The 21,522-nt window shown below is 38.6% G+C and overlaps 1 protein-coding gene across 1 annotated transcript in view; it reads left to right on the top strand.

The window, feature by feature from the left end:
• The first annotated feature begins 367 nt into the window (after nt 1-367).
• The window catches only part of LOC134670897 (hemicentin-2-like), a 28,656-nt gene continuing 7,501 nt past the window's right edge, over nt 368-21,522 (top strand). Inside the window, exons 1-16 of the mRNA XM_063528716.1 lie at nt 368-699; nt 3,077-3,306; nt 3,637-3,762; nt 4,889-4,978; nt 6,456-6,584; nt 8,119-8,284; nt 11,409-11,590; nt 15,482-15,560; nt 16,399-16,562; nt 17,098-17,263; nt 17,750-17,998; nt 18,363-18,435; nt 18,741-18,931; nt 19,614-19,788; nt 20,442-20,536; nt 20,833-20,983. Of these exons, the coding sequence (XP_063384786.1) occupies nt 480-699; nt 3,077-3,306; nt 3,637-3,762; nt 4,889-4,978; nt 6,456-6,584; nt 8,119-8,284; nt 11,409-11,590; nt 15,482-15,560; nt 16,399-16,562; nt 17,098-17,263; nt 17,750-17,998; nt 18,363-18,435; nt 18,741-18,931; nt 19,614-19,788; nt 20,442-20,536; nt 20,833-20,983 (2,486 nt within the window). The 5' untranslated portion in view covers nt 368-479. The remainder of the gene's footprint in view (nt 700-3,076; nt 3,307-3,636; nt 3,763-4,888; nt 4,979-6,455; nt 6,585-8,118; nt 8,285-11,408; nt 11,591-15,481; nt 15,561-16,398; nt 16,563-17,097; nt 17,264-17,749; nt 17,999-18,362; nt 18,436-18,740; nt 18,932-19,613; nt 19,789-20,441; nt 20,537-20,832; nt 20,984-21,522) is intronic.

Below are 21,522 nucleotides of genomic sequence, written 5' to 3'. Positions count from 1 at the left end.
CTTACAGACCTTACAGTAAGGTACTATATGGGTTTAAAAAAACTGTAAGTACCTCAAAAAATGGTCTGACTAGACGAAAACATATGCACTGTTAGAAAAGCAATAAATTTACGCAATCACATTCACTAGGCACTTTCAATGACCCTTAACATCATTCTGATTTTGGTCGCGCTTTGATATTTGACAGACATTCTTGCACATTCTAGACCCACCCTGTACCGTCAGCAGCAGAAGTTGCTAAGCGGCCTAGGTGTTGAAATTGTTCTTGACGCGACTTTATTGTTTAGAGAATAAGAGCGTGTCAAGGTAATTTTGTACACATCGCCCGCTTAGCAACTTCTGCTGCTCACTGTACGAGTACATCCATGTTCATTGAGCGCCAGAATTGATATCAGCTTACTCGTAAGCTGCCAAATGATAACGACCAATTACAACTCATAACCGTTACGGAGCAGTCGTATCATGAGAATTATTTGAAAATGGAACTACAGTCTCTTCTCGCCCTGTTCCTTTTAGGAGCAGTCGTTACAGTCAGTTCTAGTGATGTAAAAAGTAGTTTGTCTTTTGTTATCGATGCAACTGCGTCGATGAGTGATGATATTAAAGAAGTGGGTAATGCTGTAGATGCAATTTTAGATGCAGTGAGTAATTCAAGCTCTTCGCCGATTGATGAATTTGTATTGGTGACATTTGAAAATGGTGAGTTGGCAGTTTATTTATATTTGGTTTAACCTTTCATATGTGTTGGTGATTAAAAATTGTGAGTTCAAACGTCAGTTGCTCTAAATGCAAATATGCAAATACTTATGAAAAATAAATTGAAATAAAAACAAATAAAAATATTTGAAGTTAAGCTTTAAGGTCGTAGGTTCAAACCCCGACTCGTGCCAATGAGTTTCACGAAAGGTACTACGACCAACCTGTCATTGCATTGAATAACTTTACGGTTTAGACTCACTTGTTTTTAGTCACTCGCACTGTTAGTGCTTGAGAAAGGAGACCTAGGCTCTCCGAAACATGTCGCGCGAGTGACTAAAAACAAGTGAGTCTAAACCGTAACATTATTCAATGTTAGTATGTCTCACAACAGTTTAAATTCTACTCTCATTGCATGTTGTGCTTTACCATTAAGGAAAATATCATTAGGAAATCGGATTCCTCTCTAGTAAAAAAAAAGTGCCTGTGTGCCATTAGAAAAGAAAGAATGAAAAAAAAAAATTACAAAGATAAACTTTAGGCTAAGGCACTGGTCCCACCGCGAGCTAGTAAGCTATGAGCTATCGGCTATAAACACGAACAAAAGATAAGCACTCCCGTGTAAATAAAAGAGACACGGCGATATTTATAGCTCACCGCTGGGCGAGTAACTATAAATATCGCCGTGTCTCTTTTATTTACACGGGAGTGCTTATCTTTTGTTCGTGTTTATAGCCGATAGCTCATAGCTTACTAGATCGCGGTGGGACCAGTGCCTAACAACTTAAAAATCTTAGTTGGGATTAAAGGATGACTCACGTTAGACCGGGCCGTGTCCGACCCGGAGCTTCCGGCGCATCGTTTTCTATGGAAAGCATCACGTGATCGTTGACATGTCATAGAAAAATAAGCGCCGGAAGCTCCGGCCCGGTCTAACGTGAGTCATCCTTAAGTTGCTAAGCGGACGTCAGGCCCTCTTAGCGCGTTATTGTATCCAAACTATTTAGCAACATAACGCTACGTCTTACGTAGGCGAACAACGCGCGAACGCGGCGCGGCGCGGCGCGGCGAAATCAATCCTTTGATGCCCATAGAAGTGTCCTACGTAAGCGATCTCGTTGCGAACGCGGTGCGGCGCGATTTGCACGCGAATGTCAGGCGCCGCGTTCGCGCGTTGTTCGCCTACGTAAGACGTAGCGTTAGAAAGTTAAAGTTAGATCATAGGCTGGTATTGGAAATACCTACTTAATTTAACAGAACAATGAGGTACCTTCTATTCCTTTAAACAAAAATTGTTTCGTTTTTCTGCAAAGTACCTAAGTAGGTATGTAGATGTAAGTGTGCAGATATTTAACATGTTCAAATTTTTCATTTTCAAAAACAGAAAATCCTAATTATACTAGATATTATATCTCTGTATGACCTACATATCAGTCCGTCAATCAATATTTGGAATTAGACCAAGATTCATCTAAAATGAGTCACTGTCAGTGTAGAGTACTACTTGACTGTACTGATAAAAGCTTGATATTGGTAATAATATCGAGAATATTAGTAGAGTTAGACCAAGACAAGTCTGCAACGATTTTGATAGCACACGCAGTTTAAGTGTTATTTTAAACGCCAAACTTCTATGAAATTAAGACGTATAAATTACACTTGCACTGCGTGTGCTATCGAAATCGTTGCAGACTTGTCTTGGTCTAACTCTAACTCAAATACGAGTAACATACCTATTTTATTTATTTTATTAGTTTTAGTTTTAATTTATTTAGTCTATACTTAATTTTAATAATAGTTTGTATAAGTTTTGTTATTGAATAAATTTTTTTCCACATACCTAATTAGCAAACCTTTTTTTTCCGACTACTACAAAATGAAATGTAATGACATGTTAGCAATATAAAGCTCTTTAGCAATAAGACCGCCTGTTGCCTGTCTGTATCATTTAATCAATTGTTTTTCTTTAAGCTCTGTATCTTTTACTGAGGTGGGTCAATAAAGAGTATTCTATCTATCTATATTGTTTTTGTATTTTGTGTTTGTATTGGTATGTATACACCCTAGCCCAAAAATACATTACAAAATAATTTTAATAAAGTTTTTTTCTACACGTCTATTACAAAACATTATTAAAAATGAAAACTATTATCATTTCACGTAAACAATTGTAGTAGTATTTTTGTCACAGAAAGGAACCATTAAAACAATAAAACATGTACGAATCAAGGCCTTTACTATGTAAAATCTCAAAAATTTACTTTAAAAAAAGCCGACTTCAAAAAGCGTTAAAAAGTATTCTTATGTGCGTTAGCAAGTAATATGTTTGAATTCGGTGCCAAACAGTTTATTATGCTTCATATCATGTTTTTTCTTACAGAACCTAAACTGGTAACAAAAACCAAAGACAGGACAGCTTTTAAAAAAGAAATAGGCAGTATCAATGCAGGTGGAGGCGGTTTCTGCCCTGAAAAGTCTCTGACGGGAATCGAACTGGCACTAAATGAGAGCCAAGACGGCTCTCTTCTGTATGTTTTTACTGATGCTTCCGCAGAAGACTATAATAATTTTGCAAAAGTTGAAGCACTTAGTCAGAAGAAAGGAATTCAGGTAATTCTTTATACATAATACTATTTGAGTATGACCGGTTCTTTTAACTATTGTTCTAGATCTCTTGTTTACGCAACTATATATAACTTTTATTGAGGATCAATTGTAAGTAGGTACATTACGATACAAGTGGGAAAAGTAGGAAATTCGCAACGAGTGGCGACACGAGTTAAATACTTACTTCTTCTTTAAATAATGCATCTTTATTCATAATCACCAAAGTTGCATCTCTTGTCTGGTAACGGTACTTTGTACGACTTAAAATGCACAATTTTCTCAAAATGCGTTGCCACCAACTTCAAGATATTTATGGCTCTTTCTTAATTCTAGATTGTATTTCTTCTGACCGGCGTTTGTGAGAACGACACGATCAGCCAGAGCTACCAAGTGTACCAAGATCTTGCCAAAGCTACGAATGGACAAGTATTCCACTTGAAAAAGAGCGAAATCGGAGAGGTTAGTAAAACAATGTTTACCACTAAAACTTTTAAACGTTTTCGAGGGGCTCAATAGTACATTATTGTCGAGGCTCGGAAGTAGCTACTTGCAGGCTGAGGATTCGTTTTAAACGGACGACCTTGGGAGTCCGTTTAATTGAATCCGAAGCCAGCAAGTAGCCTTCTAGCCGAGTCATATATAGTGCTTTTCTCAAAAATGGTGCAAGAAATATAAATATCATAGAAATATTTTACAAAAGCAACGTTGTTACGTGTATATTTTCACAGAAAAAAGCCCTTGCCGCCTTTTTATTTTTTAATAAAAAAATAGAAGTGTATTTTTCTGCCGAAAATACGCCAACCTATTTGAGACAACTAAATAGTCGCGGTACTAATCATCTGTTTGGCTGTTTAATGGGCCTGTGCCTTCATTTGATATGGCCATTTCAACTTTTAAAAAGTTTGGAACTCGACAAATAATGGAATTTGTATGCAACATTGCAGTCCCAAAATGGAGACTGCAATGTTTTTAACTTTTTAATTTTTGACTGACCATAAACTACGCGCTTCGCGACCTATTTTTTAAACGGCAAAGTCTACTTTGCCGTCCATTTTTGAGAAAAATACTTTATTTTATACTTTAAATCTACTTTTGTGATTATGACCTGAGGTCAATTAAGTATAAAATAGAGTTAGACCAAGAAAAGTCTGCAATTTTGACAGCCCAAGCAGTGCAAGTGTTATTTTAAGCATCAAACTTCTATGAAATGATGACGTATAAATAAAACTTGCACTGCGTGGGCTATCAAAATCGCTGCAGACTTTTCTTGGTCTATAGTCTGTATCTTAAAAGTAAATAAATAAATTGTACATTTTCGGGTAGTTAGAACATTTATTGGCTAACCGACCAAGTGCAAAACCGCCTGGATCTGTCACTGAACGAGCTGACTTTAACCTACAATACGAGTACCTACATTATTTGATCGTGTAATGTTTTCATCTACACTCAACTGTCTTAAGGAGCCATTTGAGGGTAGATTTTGTTTACTATTATTTAAATACCTAAAGATACAGAGTATAGAGTCAGACTGGAACAATTATGATAGCAATAATAAAATAGTAAACTGTTGTTTTGATGTTTTCAGGTATTAAAATATGTGGAGGAAACTGTTGGGAGTCGAAAAAACGTTATACTGAGTAAAACGTTGCCTGCTCGACAATTAGGTTCATTTAATGTAAGTACCCAAACAAATTTTAAACATCCATTATTACAAAAAACAGTCTCATTGCTGCTTCATAGCTCTAAAAAATCTACATTTAGAAAAAATACAATAAGATGATGTTATAACTATTACGGTAAATTTTGCCTATGGTGTTTTGTACCTGTATAAGCGCCAATTGCACCATTCCACTAACCCGAGGTTAACCGGTAAAACCTGGAATTATCATGGTGACCAGTACAATTTGACACTGGGTTAACGGTTAAACCGCATAATCCCGGGTTAGTGGGCTGGTGCAAGTAGCCCTATAGAGTTAAATTTATTCCTATCTTTCCCAGGTCTTTGTAACTGGTCATACTAATTAGTAATTTTCAAGGTAAATCTAACAACAAAAAATCCTGCATTAATTTGTTTTATATTAATAAGGTACATTATTATTATTATTTTTTTTTTACATATAGTTGATAAATGTGAAGATATGTTTATTAGTGTATACAAACTTGCCAGCATCTACGGCACCATTCCGCAGGTTAGTTTGTAATTATTTATTTTTAGATTAGTTTTATTTATTTTTAGATTTAGTTTTTAAGTTTTGTAGGTTAGTTATTTAATTATGTTTTAAGTATCATTTTTGTTTGTAGGTATTAAGTTTGTATACACTAATAAACATATCTTCACATTTATCAACTATAGGTACATTATTATTATATTTAGTAACTTTTATCTTTACGCTACTAGTATTTATCCCAAAAGTTGGCAGGCGCGAGATGTGGGTGAAGAAATTATCAGCCCAACTGTTTCTAAATAACGATAAACTAATTAAGAGATAACCTCTTAACTCATTATCGAATATGGAACTCATTCGGTCATTACTTCAGTATTGTACGTTCAACTTAAGTTGTTTGATATCTTCATATTTTTAAACGAAAGCTTTGATTAAAGTTGTAAAAATGGCATAGCTTTTTCATTGTTTATGCTCATGCTCATGTTGGTGAACATTATACATACCTCCCCCCCCCCCCCCGTAAGTCCCCGTGTACTTGTACAAGAACAAATTAAATAATTAAACATAGAAAACGAAGCGCCGGAAGCTCCATCCCGGCCCGGCCGGGTCTAGCGTGATTCATCCTTTACACGTATGTCAAACCGCTTTTGCAAACACAACCGATAACGAAATTTTTTTTCTTTACCTTAACGAATAAAAAGATAATATAAATAAAAAGATAAGAAGAAATACAGAACTAACAAAGATATACTCGTAATACTGTTCGTGGTTTAAGGACCCGGGTATGTCCTTAAACCACGTCCAAGACCACCGGTGGACGGGCAGCAGCGTCCCTCAAATTCGGTGTACTCGACTGCGACCGCCAACCCGCCTGCCAAGCGTGGCGATTATGGCATTCACCCCCCAAAAAAGGGGGAGGCCTATGTTCAGCAGTGGACGTCTTATGGCTGAGATGATGATGATGATGACTGTTCTTCTGTTATTCAGGTTAGAGTAGACGAAGATATAAAGGACATTGTGATCGCAGTGTCAGGCGAGAACGCACGGCTAGGCGTGTCCGATCCAAGCGGCGATGAAGCGCATACTACGAACATCACAAAGCTCCAAGCGATAACGGTAAGACACTAGAGTTAGACCAAGAAAAGTCTGCAGCGGTTTTAATAGCCCACGCAGTGCATGTGTTATTTATACGTAATAATTTTATAGAAGTTTGACGTTTGAAATGACACTTGCACTGCGTGGGCTATCAGCGCTGCAGACTTTTCTCGGTTTGACTCTACCTACATATATCATTCAAAGCCTATGCTTGAATATTAAATTTGCTACGAAATCACTAGCTTTTGCTACGTTTGCGTGTGCTGCGCCTTTACATGTAACATTGGGACCATCTAAGTCATAAATTTTGTTTAAAGTAAATGCTAAATTCTTCCCGTCTCTTAGCACAGTCCATCCAAATCAGAGGGAAAACCGCTTTTCTTGACGGAAAAGTAAATGTTAAATATGAAATTACATTTCATACAAAAATTCATAGATAATCGCTAGGCAATAGCTCGTTTTTGTAAACCCATACCTGTGTTTTATTGGTAGTAAGACTAGTAAGTCGAAACGCTGGTGCGTTGACTATTTTTGAGCATTTAGCTTTAAACTCGTTTTTTTCGGAAGTTATATTTGTGTCAAAAGATCGAAATGTAGGCCGAAAAACCGGACAGTGCGCGTCGGACTCGCTCACCGAGGGTTCCGTACTTTTTAGTATTTGTTGTTATAGCGGCAACAGAAATACATCATCTGTGAAAATTTCAATTGTCTAGCTATCACGGTTCGTGAGATACAGCCTGGTGCCAGACGGACGGACGGACGGACGGCGGAGTCTTAGTAATAGGGTCCCGTTTTACCCTGTTTGGGTACGGAACCCCAAAAACGTTTCGTAGAAAAATGTGTCCCTATGATATTTTGTAGGCTAACCGTACCTAAGATTAAATTGATAAGAAGTTTATGTTTGTATGCAACTGCATCCTTGCACTCAATTGGTACAATTGGCCTGGTATGCATTCCATACGTTGTTTGTCTAAAAAGCGATCAATCAATTAAAATCCCATTCGGTCGCTCAGCAACAAATGTGGGTGCGGTCAACAAATTGCCCCCATCAAATAACTTATTTTCAGATAGTTAAATGTCAGTTATGTCATGTACAGTCACCTGCAATAATATGTTACTCTTCGAAGGCCGCAAAAATATGTGACATGATTGCGGCCTTCGTTGTGTAACATATTATTGCAGGTGACTGTACCTATGTACCTACATATATCCCTTACAACTTAAACCCAACCCAAAGCTTAATACTTACTTAATTGAATATTAACTAAGTGTTAAGTTTTGGGCACTAAAAATGCTACCAGTTCAGCGGTGTCACTCACGAATTCGAGCCAATAGTGCAGTCTAACGCAACTAGTTGCGACCAATCGCGCGCGTGATGCGAACTCATCAACCAATCGCATTGTAGCGATGTCACACCGCTGTACTGGCCCCATTCATGCCCCATTCTTATTGCGCGTAAGGCCAGTCCTGAGATATACGTCGATGGCTGCATTATTCTTTGCTTTCAAATCAGAAGAGCCAACTTTTTTTTAACGTGACAATTTTATTTAACCAGATAGTGAAAGTCCCCGCCGTGAAACCAGGCGTGTACAGGGTGCAGACCGGTAGCGTCAGCAACACGCATGTGGTCGTCTCGGCGTCGAGCTCTGTGCACTTCCGCCATGGGTTCTCCACCATCCCGCCTGCTAACATCGAGGATACTGTCACTAGACCCGCACCAGGTAACAGCTATTAAAGGCATATTTGAATACAAAGGTGTAGTTTTGCAACAGTCTTAAGTGGCTATCATGATAAGTCGTCGGCCAAGTTTTACGTGAAATTATATAGCGCGTAAATACATGTTCACCACACCAACCCGAAGAAAATATTAATTGTAAGATATCAAACAAAAAATCCAAATGAATCGTATTAAATATTTATCATTCAAAATCATCATTTAAAAGTAAATTCAACCAGCAAACATAAGAAAACAACTCTAAATTTGCATTTAATTACTTTGCCTCACACGTGAATAAAATGCAACTTTGCTAGGTATCGGTTTTTGGTCAATCAAGAGAGCCTTTACCAGTTGGTGTGGTGAAAATACATTGTCACTGCTAAGTCGTGAAAATAAATATTAACAAAGTAAACAAGGTAAATTAGCTCTTTACCACTAATTTACTAACAAGACAAGACCAACAGAAAAGATGGCATTTAAGGGTGCAAGTAGATATAAGACCAGTATCAACACATGTCCTTGTGTCAGGGACAAGACAGGTCCAACAAACCTAGGTTGTCCATCCTTGCTCCTTCTTGCATCTAATCACCATCATAAATAGACTCGCGCCATATAATAACAGTTAGGGCTGATTTAGACGATGCAAGAACTCGCGTGCGAGTTTCATACCCTTGCGAGTTTTGATCGGTCGGTTGAATTGGACGTAACTACACTCCACAGGTCCGCAATGTAACTAAAATCGCATGCGAGTTCGTGCGCCGTCTAAATCAGCCCTTAGTGCAGTGGTTATTAACCTTTTCAGTCCAGTCACCCCTATGACTAACTCCTCCTCCTCCTCAGTCGTTCACTCTTGACAGAGTGGTCGTGGTTGTATGATGAGACGTATCTATTGTGGATAACGCAGCCCTCGCAATGTGCCTCCATTTGCCACGGTCTTCGGCGTTACGGGAACATTGGACTATGGTGGTTTGTGTCGCAGATTTTATCAGGTGTGTCCAGCGCGTAGGTGACCGACCTCGTGACCGCTTGCCTTCAACTCGTCCCTGGACAACGAGACGTTCCATGGAGTTTTGGTTTCGTGTAACGTGCCCGAAGTATTTGAGGATTCGTATTTGAACAGTCGACGATAATCTCTCCTTCACTTTGAGTTCTTCCAAGATCGAAACATTGGTCCGAAACGCAGTCCAAGGAATACGCAGTAGTCTCCGCCAGCACCACATTTCGAGTGCGTCAATTTTGCGTCGGTCTTTCAGACGCACCGTCCACGTTTCTGCGCCATAAAGAAATATTGGGAAGACTAAGCTTCTCATCAGGCGGACTTTCGTGGTTTTAGTGATGTTGCGGTTGCGCCAGACTCTGTTCAGCTTGTCAACGGCAGATCTTGTGATAGCACATCTCCTGCGGATCTCGTCCTCACACCCACCATTGTTCGTGATCGTGGAGCCGAGGTATATGTAGCTTTGGACAACCTCACAGTTGCCAATCATGGAGACATCAGGTTGATTTAGTTCCGCTCGATCCACGACCATCATTTTGGTCTTATCTCTGTTGATCGCGAGTCCGAAGGAGAGGCTTGTTGTCTCTAGGCGTTCCAACAACAGTTCTATGTCTTCTTTTGTTTGAGCGAGAAGAGTTGTGTCATCAGCGTATCTCTAGTTCGATGTTTTCCGCCCTCCCACTGAAATTTCCTTGTCCCATTGCTCCAGAACAATTCTCATAATACATTCTGTATAAATATTAAACAACAGTGGAGAGAGAATGCACCCCTGCCGAACACCAGCGTGTGTCTGGAAACTTTTCGAGTCGACGTCGTCAATTCGAACTGTCGCAGTTCCGTCCTCGTAGAGTCGACGTATGAGGCGGACCAAGTGGCTAGGTACTCCCATATGAAGTAGAACGTCCCAGAGCTTGTCCCATTTCACGGTGTCGAAGGCCTTGCGAAAGTCAACAAAGCAGATATAGAGTGGGATGTTAAACTCTCTAGACTTTTCGATAATTTGTCGAAGAATTAAGATCTGCTCCCTTGTTCCACGACCTTCGACAAATTAGGCCTATGACTAACTAGGGAACCTGATTTTACCCCTCCTCCCAATAGTTATAAAAAATAAAACGTGCACGTTTATTGTATTGTTATATTAGGTTAGCTTATTACCCCCGTAAAATACCAGATTTACCCCCAGGGGGTTAATCATCCCCAGGTTAGGAACCACTGCCTTAGTGTATCTATTTGTTTTCGTCTTTGGCGTCGCACACAGGCGAAAAATCAATAAAAGTCGGACAAAACCTAAACATTCAGGATTATTATAGAAATCGTATTAATGCACGTTTGCCAACTAATAAAAATAAAATTACAATTATATTATGACATTTATTAAATTTTGATCATAATATCTGGTTCTTCTAAAAGATTTAAAACATTTTGGCATATGGGAAGCGACTTTTTACTACCCAATTTTCTTAGTCCTGTTATATAAGGATCGGAAGACACTAAAAATCTTTTCCATAGCCATTTGCCTAAAAAAAATGTGACTAAGCGCTCATGCTTGATTACACTAGTCATCGATTAAAATGAAAATTTTGTTAAAACGTCGCGTAAGGTCGCATAAAATAATGGTTGTATGTTAAAACCCAAGTTCTGTAGTTTCTAAAATTGATAATATCAAAACCGGATCTATCAGGAAGTTGTACTTTTCTCCTTGGTGAAGTTGAACAATATGCAAAAAATACAAGACATTACACTTATTTTTTTTTATAATAAACAAGCAAGCATAGCTATCAAAAGTAACTATTAGTAATTAGGTTATTACCTCCTAGAAGGGTATCCATCATTAAATCACAACTTTCTGAAAGCAAACGATAAATAAGTAAGCACATAAATAACACTCGCAGAGCAGTAAAATATTCGCCTTTGAACAAGTCGAACTTTGGAATGAGAATGTGTCGCGTAGATGACTCTAACATGAAAATGATTATGCGAGTAGCGTGCACTGTTTATTGGACTACCCGCTAAGATTGGTTTTTGCCTGTTGGGGCTACTTAGAAGTTTTTTGGTTTTGTCCGACTTTTATTGATTTTTCGCCTGTGTGCGTCGACACATTTTGCCAGCATTAACACAATGTTTTCCACAGACGCAAAGTCCCACGTAGCAGTAAAAGTGCTTGACGCCCCACACGTGAAGCTGGTAAACGTGCAGATCCTCGGTATGGACGACGCCGTGCTCATGCAGGAACCACTTACACTCGTCAGCAAAGATGAACAGTTCTACACGACGGAGCCCGTTGAAACGCCGAAGGACACCTTTAAACTAGCTGTAAGTGGAACCGAATCTTAAGTGAGCGTTTTCCAAAAAAATTGTAGGTACATTTCATTCATGTCTTCAAAATATTGAATTCTTGGGCTCATTTTACTCAGAATCATTTATACATTCACGCCTCATACATGAAAAAATGTGTCCCAAAATTTTGTATGAATTTTTTTTTCCAGTGCGTCACGTTCATAAAAATAAAAATAAAATTCATACACGAATGTGACGATCTGGAACGGAAATTTTTGGACACCTTTTCCTTTTTGGGTGAAACGTAGCAAGAAAATGTTTTTTCTCAAACATGCAATGAAATATTGATGTTATGTTCCTTATAATAGACTGCGAAGTATGACGTTTCAGGTGCGGCTAGGACAAAAGGTCTTTAATGGAATTTCATACACATCTTGCAGGCCTAGGCCGGCAAAGTCCTCTTTTTTAATTTTCATTTTACAGATATTTGTGACACAGCATCGTGGCATTCATCCATTAAAAAAAACTAGAGGCAGTATTTGCTTTATGGTTCGTAATGACACTCTGCCACTACGCCTATAAAAAAAAAACAAAAAACAATGTTTGCTATAATTTGCAGTTTTATTTGTATAAAATCAACATGAATTTAATAAATAATACATTCTATAATTTTAAATTATAAATTTAACTACACAAATCTTCTTCTTTGTCGTCACACTCTTGTCAGAGTGGTCGTGGTCGTCATGTCAGGGCCGGTGGCAAGCTTCACAATCCGTCGCCATTCCTCCCGTACTGTAGCCCTTCTTGTACATTCATGGAGTGGTTCATTGAATGCACTTTTGACTAGGTCTGACCAACGCATTGGTGACCTACCGCGCCTTGTGCCTTCGACTTTTCCCTGCACTACAAGTCGTTCCACAGATGTATCATCTCGACGCGTAATATGTCCAAAGAAAGTGAGAATACGACACTGGACGATGGAAGAAAGACGTTGTTTAATACCAAGTTCCTGGAGAATTGAGACGTTGGTTCGGAACTGTGTCCAGGTTACGCCAAGCATTTTTCTCCAGCACCATATTTCTAGAGCGTCGATCTTCTTTTTCTCGCTTTCCCTTAGAGTCCACGTCTCAGCACCATAAAGAAATATGGGAAACACTAATGCCCTGACAAGTCGTATTTTAGTGGCCTTTGTGATGTTTCTGTTTCTCCATATTTTTCTGAGCCGATCCATGGCTGACCTGGTGATAGCCATGCGTCGTTTGATTTCATCCGCACATCCACCACTGTTTGTTATGAGTGCCCCAAGGTAGATATATGATTGAACGACGTCGTAATTCGCAATTTTAGTGACTTCGGGCGAGTTGTTGTTAGCTCGGTCGACAATCATAACCTTCGTCTTGCTGCGATTTATCTTTAGACCGAAATCAAGACTAACTTGTTCCATTTTGTTTAGCAGGGTTTCCATTTTTTCGATGCTAGTAGCAAACAGGGTGGTGTCATCTGCATAACGCAAATTGGATATTGTATAGCCTCCAATAGTGATTCCGTCTGTCCAATTCTCAAGTGATATCCTCATAATGAGTTCCGTATAGGTGTTAAACAGCAGGGGCGATAAAATGCAGCCTTGACGGACCCCGGCACTCGGATGAAAGTGATTCGACAATACGTCGTCCGTTCTCACTGAAGCTGTTCCTTCCTCATAAAGTCGTCTAAGAAGGTGAACAAGATGTTTAGGTGTTCCCATAGCCAGTAGAGTCTCCCAAAGTACTGGCCATCTTACCGAGTCGAACGCCTTTGAGAAATCAACAAAGCAAATATAGGTCGGCTTGTTGTACTCCCTGGCTTTTTCAATAATCTGGCGCACATTTAGGATTTGTTCACGAGTACCCTTTCCTTTTACAAAGCCAGCTTGTTCAGCTGCAATTTCTTTGGACAAATAGGATTTCAACCTCTCGTTCAGAATATGCAGTAGAATTTTACTGGCATGCGAAATTAAGGCAATTAAGCGATAATTACCGCATATTTTAGTTGAGCCCTTTTTATGTAGAGGAACGAAGACAGTGTGAGACCAATCTTGGGGCCAAGTTTTTGTTTCCCAAATTTTATTACACAGGGTATGAAAAATATCGACACCATATTCTCCTGATGCTTTTATGGTTTCAATAGGTATGGCATCTCTACCTGTGGCTTTTCCGCTTTTTAGTCTTCTGATAGCGGCTCGCACTTCGTCCTTCAATATGTATGGCTCTTCCTCTTCGTCCTTGGGTTCTGTCGGGAGATAGTTGTGAGCTTGAGGGTCTTCAAATAAAGACTGACAGTAATCCTTCCAGGTCTCAGATATTGCACTTATTTCTGTCAGTAGTTCGCCTTCTGAGTTTTTTATAGCCCATGTTCTAGAAGAAAGAGTTTTTGTAATGCATCTTATTTTTTGGTGCAGATCACCTGTCTCTTGTCTATTAGCGTGAACTTCTATTTCTGCGCACAAATTTTGTAGATGGTTATTGCGATCCCGCCTACATGCTTCCTGTACACGAGCAGATATTGCGTTCAAGCACTTTACGTCCGCTCCCTTGGCTTTCATGTTTCTCCTCTCTTCTACAAGGGCAAGAGTTTCATTAGTCATCCAGTGTTGACGCTGAACTACACAAATAAAAACATTTAAAATATTTCATCTAAACGTTAGCGGTAAAAGGTCTACTCAAAGACGCGTAGTTATATTTTTTAAATTGTTATGGAGGTAAAGTTGAAAAATATTCATTCTGTTTTATTGGATTTATGGTGCGTTGTTGATTTTTTGACTTTATTATGAGTTCCGACGAAATAATGAAATTAATATTAATTGTAATCGTAGGTGTTGGAATTGGCAGCGTAAGCAGAATTGATTTTAAATAACTTGCTGCCTCTGCCGCCAAGTCAAAGACGAAGTATGTATATGGTTGCTTATGGCAATTTTATTATTTGAGAAACTAAGAAAAATGGCTTACAGTTTATTAGAAACGGTTTTGTGGCATATTTTAAATGAATGTAACTACAAATTCGTCAACACTGTGGAAATTATACTTATTTACTCCATGCATAAAGCAACGATGTATGTGAAATGAAACATGATATCAATATGAAAGACTATGTAAACTTATATGACGAAAACGACAGTCAGACGGATACAAGGCGAAAAAATCGAAGATAAATGAAAATATACGGCTAGTAAAAATACACGACTCGTGTAAAACATACGCGTGATAATGATATAGGTAAGTGTTGGTTATATTTTGGGTGTAGTTTACTTTTAGTTTTTTCTATAAATAAAACTTGGGTTTCGTGGATTTTTTATTTTATTTATTTCATTGCATGTTTGAGAAAAGCACTATACATACCTCGGCGGGAAATGGGGTTGCCCGCGCTCAGACCTATCCGGCCTCGCTTCGCTCGGCCGTCTATATGTCTTCGGCCGGCAACCCCTTTCGTCCCGGCCTCTGTAGTAATGTACTATTATCGGTGGAAGATAAGGTGCAAATTCAATGTGTGGACTGCGGAGCACCTTATGTTATAATTACTAAAAATAATGTTATGATTACGAAAGTAATTCTCCGATGTTACCTCTTGAAGCTTAAATTGCTGAAGATATTGATATTAAAATTTAGTATAGTGATATTAAATATATTAAAAACGGGTCACTCACGTAAACGCAAGCTCCTAATGACACTCCTCGGTACGGAGTGAAACATGTCGAGCGTTTTTCGACTTAAAATACGTGAGTGACCCGTTTTTAATATATTTAATATGTCTGTGTCTCACGGAAGTTTTGTTATTAAAATTTAGTATAGTGATTGAAAAAAGGTCCCGGAAAAGGACATATGTACGAGTATAATAGTTTTTTTTATCACGAATTGAGTGAATTGAGTTAGGAATTTTAAATCTTTTTTTCAGATAAATGGTTACGACACCAGGAAAAATAGCAACATAACGAGGTATGGCTTAACACCAATCAAACCTCAGTCCGTCATCGGTAAGTATACATCAGCTACCTACCTAATTTTCACGAGTCTGTTACTCAAAAAAAGAACTATGGTTACCTACTTTCATATAAAGCCAGAAAACAAGAGATTTTTATACTTTATTATTCGTTAAAATATGATTGACTTAATTACTAAAGTTAATCCGTGGTCTCTGCCTACCCCTCCGGGAAATAGACGTGATTGTATGTATGTATGTTAACCGATTCGGGGCTGATAACACGCCTGCCGTGTCATCAATGTTTTTTACGTGTGGCGTATGACACGGGAGGAGTGTGATCATATTCTATGGTGCATGGCATGGCTGCCGTGTCATGAAATGATTGTTCCGCGCCACAGCCAATAGTTTTCGAAAATGGAACACGCAACGAATCGGTTAATTAATTTTCACCAGACCAGCTCGGAAAGGCTTACTTTGCACTTCAAAAACTAATGGCAAAGTTGCATTTTATTCACATGTGAGGCAAAGTAATCAAATCCAAATTTTGAGTTGTTTCCATATATTTACTGGGAGAATTGACTTTTAAATGATGATTTTGGTTGATAAATGTTTAATAACATGAATTTGAATTTGATTTGGTTTGATTTTGTTTGATATTTTACGTTTAATATTTGCTTGAGGTTGGTGTGGTGAAAAATGTTGTTTTCACTCGGGGCCAATTTTGTTTAACCCTCGTGCTTTGAAACCCTCGCAACGCTCAAGATTCCATTTTTCGAACCACTCGCTACGGTTCAATTTTGGAATCTTTCGCTTGCTCGGGTATCAATATTAGCACGAGCGGTTAAACAACAACTTTGCCCCCTTGTAAAACAAATAACTATTAATTGCAGATCAGCCCACCGAGAAAGCTCCTGAAGTAACCATTGAAGGAGGACCCACGATCAACGCAGCATTTCTCAAACCGCTGAAACTGAAATGCACAGTTAAAGGATATCCAAAGGTTGACATTATCTGGCAATCTGACGACACAGAGGCTAAGCTGGAGTATGAGAAGGTATTCATGCAAAACCTAGAATTACAAAGCAAATATAGATCTTTTATACGGTGGTATATTAATAGGTACCTACAGTTCCCACACGGGATTGTTATGCCATTGAGGGTTCTTGCTAAATTGGAAATTCTATAGCGTAAGTAATGAACACGGAAGAAAGAATGAGCGCGTGTAATGAACAATCAATTTAGGTAGCTAGGCACAACAATCGCGGAGCGTGATAGCGGAGATGGTACATGTACACTTGTAGTGTCCACCAGCGAGCGAAGACGTTTGATAATTATTACATATAAGCATACTTATTATATACCTACCTATATTAAAATGGAGGAAAAGTTCTTTAAAAACTATTCAGAGCAAAGTTGCAAAAATGCTTGGACATCTGTTTTCATTTCTTATAATGTGGTAGGTAGGCGGGACAAAAGACCAGCTATTGTATCCTTGACCTCATGTTAAACTTAAATTATTGTTTAGTTAAAGTTAAAACGTTGCGTCGAAGGCGGTCGAACGTCCTCGGTTGATTTTATTTTTATTTCAGGCTTCAATCCTCGAGCTCCCCTACGACTACGTGAGTGTGCTGGAAATACCTAAAGTGGAAAAGAAAGTGGCGTACAGTTGTCAAGCGACCAACGCGGCGGGCGACGGCGTGCAAAACGTAACCGTTCTTACTGAAGTAAAAGACTTCATTGAAGTTAAGGCTGAAGGTAAAATTATTGTAGATCTTGATCTCTCTAGATCATAAGTATCATAAATTCATGGCCACTTTTAGTTATGATAATTTTGGAGTTAACCAATGAAAAGATACAACTTTAGACCGCCAATTATCTCCAAGGGTTTTGTCTTTTGATTTCTGGAATTTTCCTTGGCTACCTGTAAAAAATTAGTTCATTTAAAAGCCCTGAACACATCGGCTTACCTATATTTTTCTTAAAATATCTGAAATCGAGTATACATCTAAACTGAGAGTCTAGAGATAATAGTTGGTTTATCAAAACCCACCAAACCTAAGTAAAAAAATGCGACCTCTTTTAAGTTACCCTTATATAAAATTCAGAAACCTAGAAGAATCATGACTGAACTCTGACCGCGCTAACCTTGCACTTTGGCAGTAAGAATGCATACCCACATATGCCTGTACGCTCCATGCGAGTACTTAATGTAGTACTTGACATAAAAACTGTATGTTTTAGATACAACCATCGAATACCAGAAGCCAGGCAACATAACCTGCGAAGTTCTAGCCCATCCCCCAGCCACAGTAACCTGGTACAAAGGTCGGAAACTCCTCAAGCCTGGTGACAACTACAACGTCTCTGCCGACGGTACCGTCGTCACGGTCAACTCTATGGAACCAGACTTGGCCGGCAACTATTTTTGCGTAGTCAAGAATAATGCGAAGAAGGTTGTGAAGCTATTGAAAGTGGACATAAGTGGTGTCGGTAAGTTAATTTCGCGTTTTCTCTGTTTTCAATTCACGAACTTTTTGTCTTATTTTAGATTTGTAGACTGTAGTCAAATCGTAATAATTCAATACCTACTACATCTCTTAGTAATAATAATAGTAATATTTTTTTTTCTTTTCACAATAATATTCATTGACTGTTGATTGTTGATTATTTATTTTTACTTGTAAGACAAACTGAAAAATAGATGTTAAGTAGGTACTTATATACTGAAGAAAAAGTTACCAAGGCCCCCAGTGCCCAAAACTTAGCCCAAATAACATAACATGCCCTAAACAAAAAGGAAAAATGTATCGGTAATCGCAAACTGGTAATAACAAAATTTCTCTCCTATTTTCAGGGCCGCCAAAAATCGACAAGACTGTACACACGATTAACGCTAGAGCAGAAACCGAAGTGACCTTCCGATGCAGGTGAGGTTTATACAATTAAAGACACAGTTTCAAAATTGGCATATTGTTAGCAATTGATAGATTCGGGTTAATGTAAACTGATCAGGTGATATGATGTAAGAGATAAATAAATTATTTTGCTTGAGGCAAGAGAAATAGAAGGTATGAGGATTCCCTGCAAATGTGTCTCTTGTCTAAATGTCTGTCTTGCCTCATCTAACCTTACTGCGATTTATTGAGGGATTTGTAATTCTATAGAATAAAGATTTTTTTGTTATTTATTTATTTTATTTAAAAAAGACTTTTTTATAACATTATTTTTTTAGGCTTATCGAAGCTATACCAGACGCAACCCTCAGCTGGTCGTTCAAAAACGCCGACGAAGACATTGCTCTGAACGAAACCTCGGACACGTTACATTTGGACTACGTTCAGATATCCGACGCCGGCACGTACAGTTGCAAGGCGGAGAATGCTATGGGAGTTGACTATCATGGCATTGAATTGATTGTCGAGTGTAAGTAAGCATTAGATACTTTGTACTGCAGCGGTATTCAAATTTCAAACTGATGTGTTTGACTTCTGCTCTGTGAAGATAATCTAAGCGTGTGTATGTTGAATGTCCAAAGTTGAAGTTTAAAGATAACATGTACCCTCACCACACGGGCTTGTTATGTCATTTAGGGTTCTTGCTAAATTGAGCAATGACCCTAAATGGCGCAACAATCGCAGAGCTTGATGGTACAGTGAGCTTCAAAATTAGGTATCGTCTTGGGTCGTCCCATTGGTTTTTCGTCAAGTTCTTAAATTAGTCCTATTCTGCTTTCGTCACTCATTCTACATTCGTTCCAATCGTCGGTGGCTTTCAATGTAGAATGAGTGACGAAAGCAGAATAGGACTAATTTAAGAATTTGACGAAAAACGAATGGGACGACCCAAGACGATACCCAAAATTACATAGACAGTGAAGACCAATCTTATATTTAAAGCAGTTATGCAATGATCAGTTAAATTAACTGAAGCGTACATAGGTATAGCAAATATGGAGTACTGATGTCGTCTCTGAGTACTATTACTGGTCCCCAGGTTTTATTAGTTCTTCACCTGGAAACGAAATATTTCAAAGCCATATTTGGAGATTAAGGGTTTTTGCGATAAAATCCGTAGTTATATTGAAGTTTATCATTTTATTCTTCAGACTCTCCCGATATCTCGGAGGATATGGATACGAGACTGACCGTGCTCGAAGGGACGCCAGTGACCCTCGATTGTGCAGCCGATGGAATACCCAAGCCCAGCGTGGTCTGGACTCACAACGGACGGCTCCTTTTTGATAAAACGAGGCATACTTTCTATGCCAATGGAAGTCTTGGGTAGGTGACAAAAAAAATCCATGTCACGGGCTACCGCGGAAACCGAAATTCGCAAATTGCGGGGATCTTTTTCTTTTACCGCAATGAAGGCGTAATAAGTGTGGCAGAGAAAAATGCCCGCCATTTGCGAACTTTGATTTTCGCGTTTATAGCCCTGAGGCCTATTTACCACAATTACCACTTTCAACAACGGTTAAACGCTGGTGGCAGTGATGCAATGCCTCAAAGACAATATAACCTAATACCAACCAGTGTGGTACCGGTATGGTATGCTACCATCGCCCACACTGTTAACTGTCCATCGGTGGACCTTAACATAAAAGGCATAAGGTCCACTGATTGACAGTGGACCTTATGCCTTTTGAGAAGTTGCTGTTTGGGCACTTGTACACTTGTCGAGAGACTCTCCAGAGTCTCGGAAAAAAAACCGATAATCGGAGAAGGGCGAAATAGTACACAACACACTCGTTCTGGGCCTATCTTGGGATCTCTCGACGAGTGTGTGCAGCGGGCACAAGTTGTGAAATTTTATTAAGAGATTCTCGCAATTATACAATGCTTGATTCATGTATAAGAGAAATAGGGTTTTAAGGTTTTTTCCAGAATTTATTTAATAACTTAATCCTGATACTAACCAAGTTTATTTTACGTAGGTTTTCAGCTGTGCTATCAGATGCCGGATACTACGCATGTCAAGCGAGTAATACGTGGGGAAGCGATTCTATCACTATCGAGCTCGATGTTATTGGTAAGATAACTATTACTACATTAAGGAGCAGAAAATTAGAACCTGGGACCTAGTCAAAATGACAAATGTCACCGAAAAACACCGATCGATTTAAGCTGCTATTGGCATTTTCTATCAATGGTTGTCGTCTTGAGTAGAATCCCATAAGTTTATTTTGACAAGACAATTTTGAGTTGCCCCGATTTGCCCGAAGACGAGAACCAGAAGAGGTCACTGATTTGTCACGTTGTCGTTTAGGTTATGGATTTTCTAAGAAGTTAAGAATATTTGTTTTATAAGTTTATATTATTCTATAGTTCCTGTCGCTGTAAAGTCTCCAGGGAAAACCTTCATTGAGCAAGAGGAAGGCACGTCTCTGAACTTGGAGTGCAAGGCTGGTGGGCCTCCCCCGCCTCACATCACGTGGTTCTACCGCAAGACGAACACATCTGACGCCATTAAAATAGCGTAAGTTTTAAAAGACATCAAGTATTAGTATTTGTTAAAAAAAACTGTTCAGAATTACTTAGAAAACTAGCTTTGCTTAGGAAAAGTATAGCGGAGTCAGTTATGAAGTTGACCCAAAATTTTTTTATTAAGCTATGAGCTTCATCACATATGATCTTTGAGTAATTCTAAGCATTTCAAGCCTGGGAGGCAATAAGGGGAGGGGGGGTACAAAGATGGCCGCCACCCGTCATCATTCAAAAAAATCTGTTCTGGTCCTGGTGGCTACTAGGGCAAGTTTGGTATCATTTTCGTATAAACCGGAGACGTAGAATTCATTGCTGATATTTGTTTTTTTCAGCTTCATAGTAATTTTACAAGAAAAACGTAAAAAGATGAAAATTTAGGATGGAGGTTTTTGCTTTGAGAGCTAATAACTTTTGTATAGTGGCCAAAAGTATCATATAAAAAATACTATAATAAAGCGTAATTCATGCAGATTCTAAACATATACATGTTGAGTAATATCCTACTGCAAAAAGATGGTGAAAAAATTATTA

Source organism: Cydia fagiglandana, chromosome 14 (genome assembly GCF_963556715.1).
Source record: "Cydia fagiglandana chromosome 14, ilCydFagi1.1, whole genome shotgun sequence".
Classification (NCBI taxonomy): Eukaryota; Metazoa; Arthropoda; class Insecta; order Lepidoptera; family Tortricidae; genus Cydia; species Cydia fagiglandana.
The sequence above is the reverse complement of the archived record's forward strand: the minus strand, read 5'-3'. Positions and strand labels throughout refer to the sequence as shown.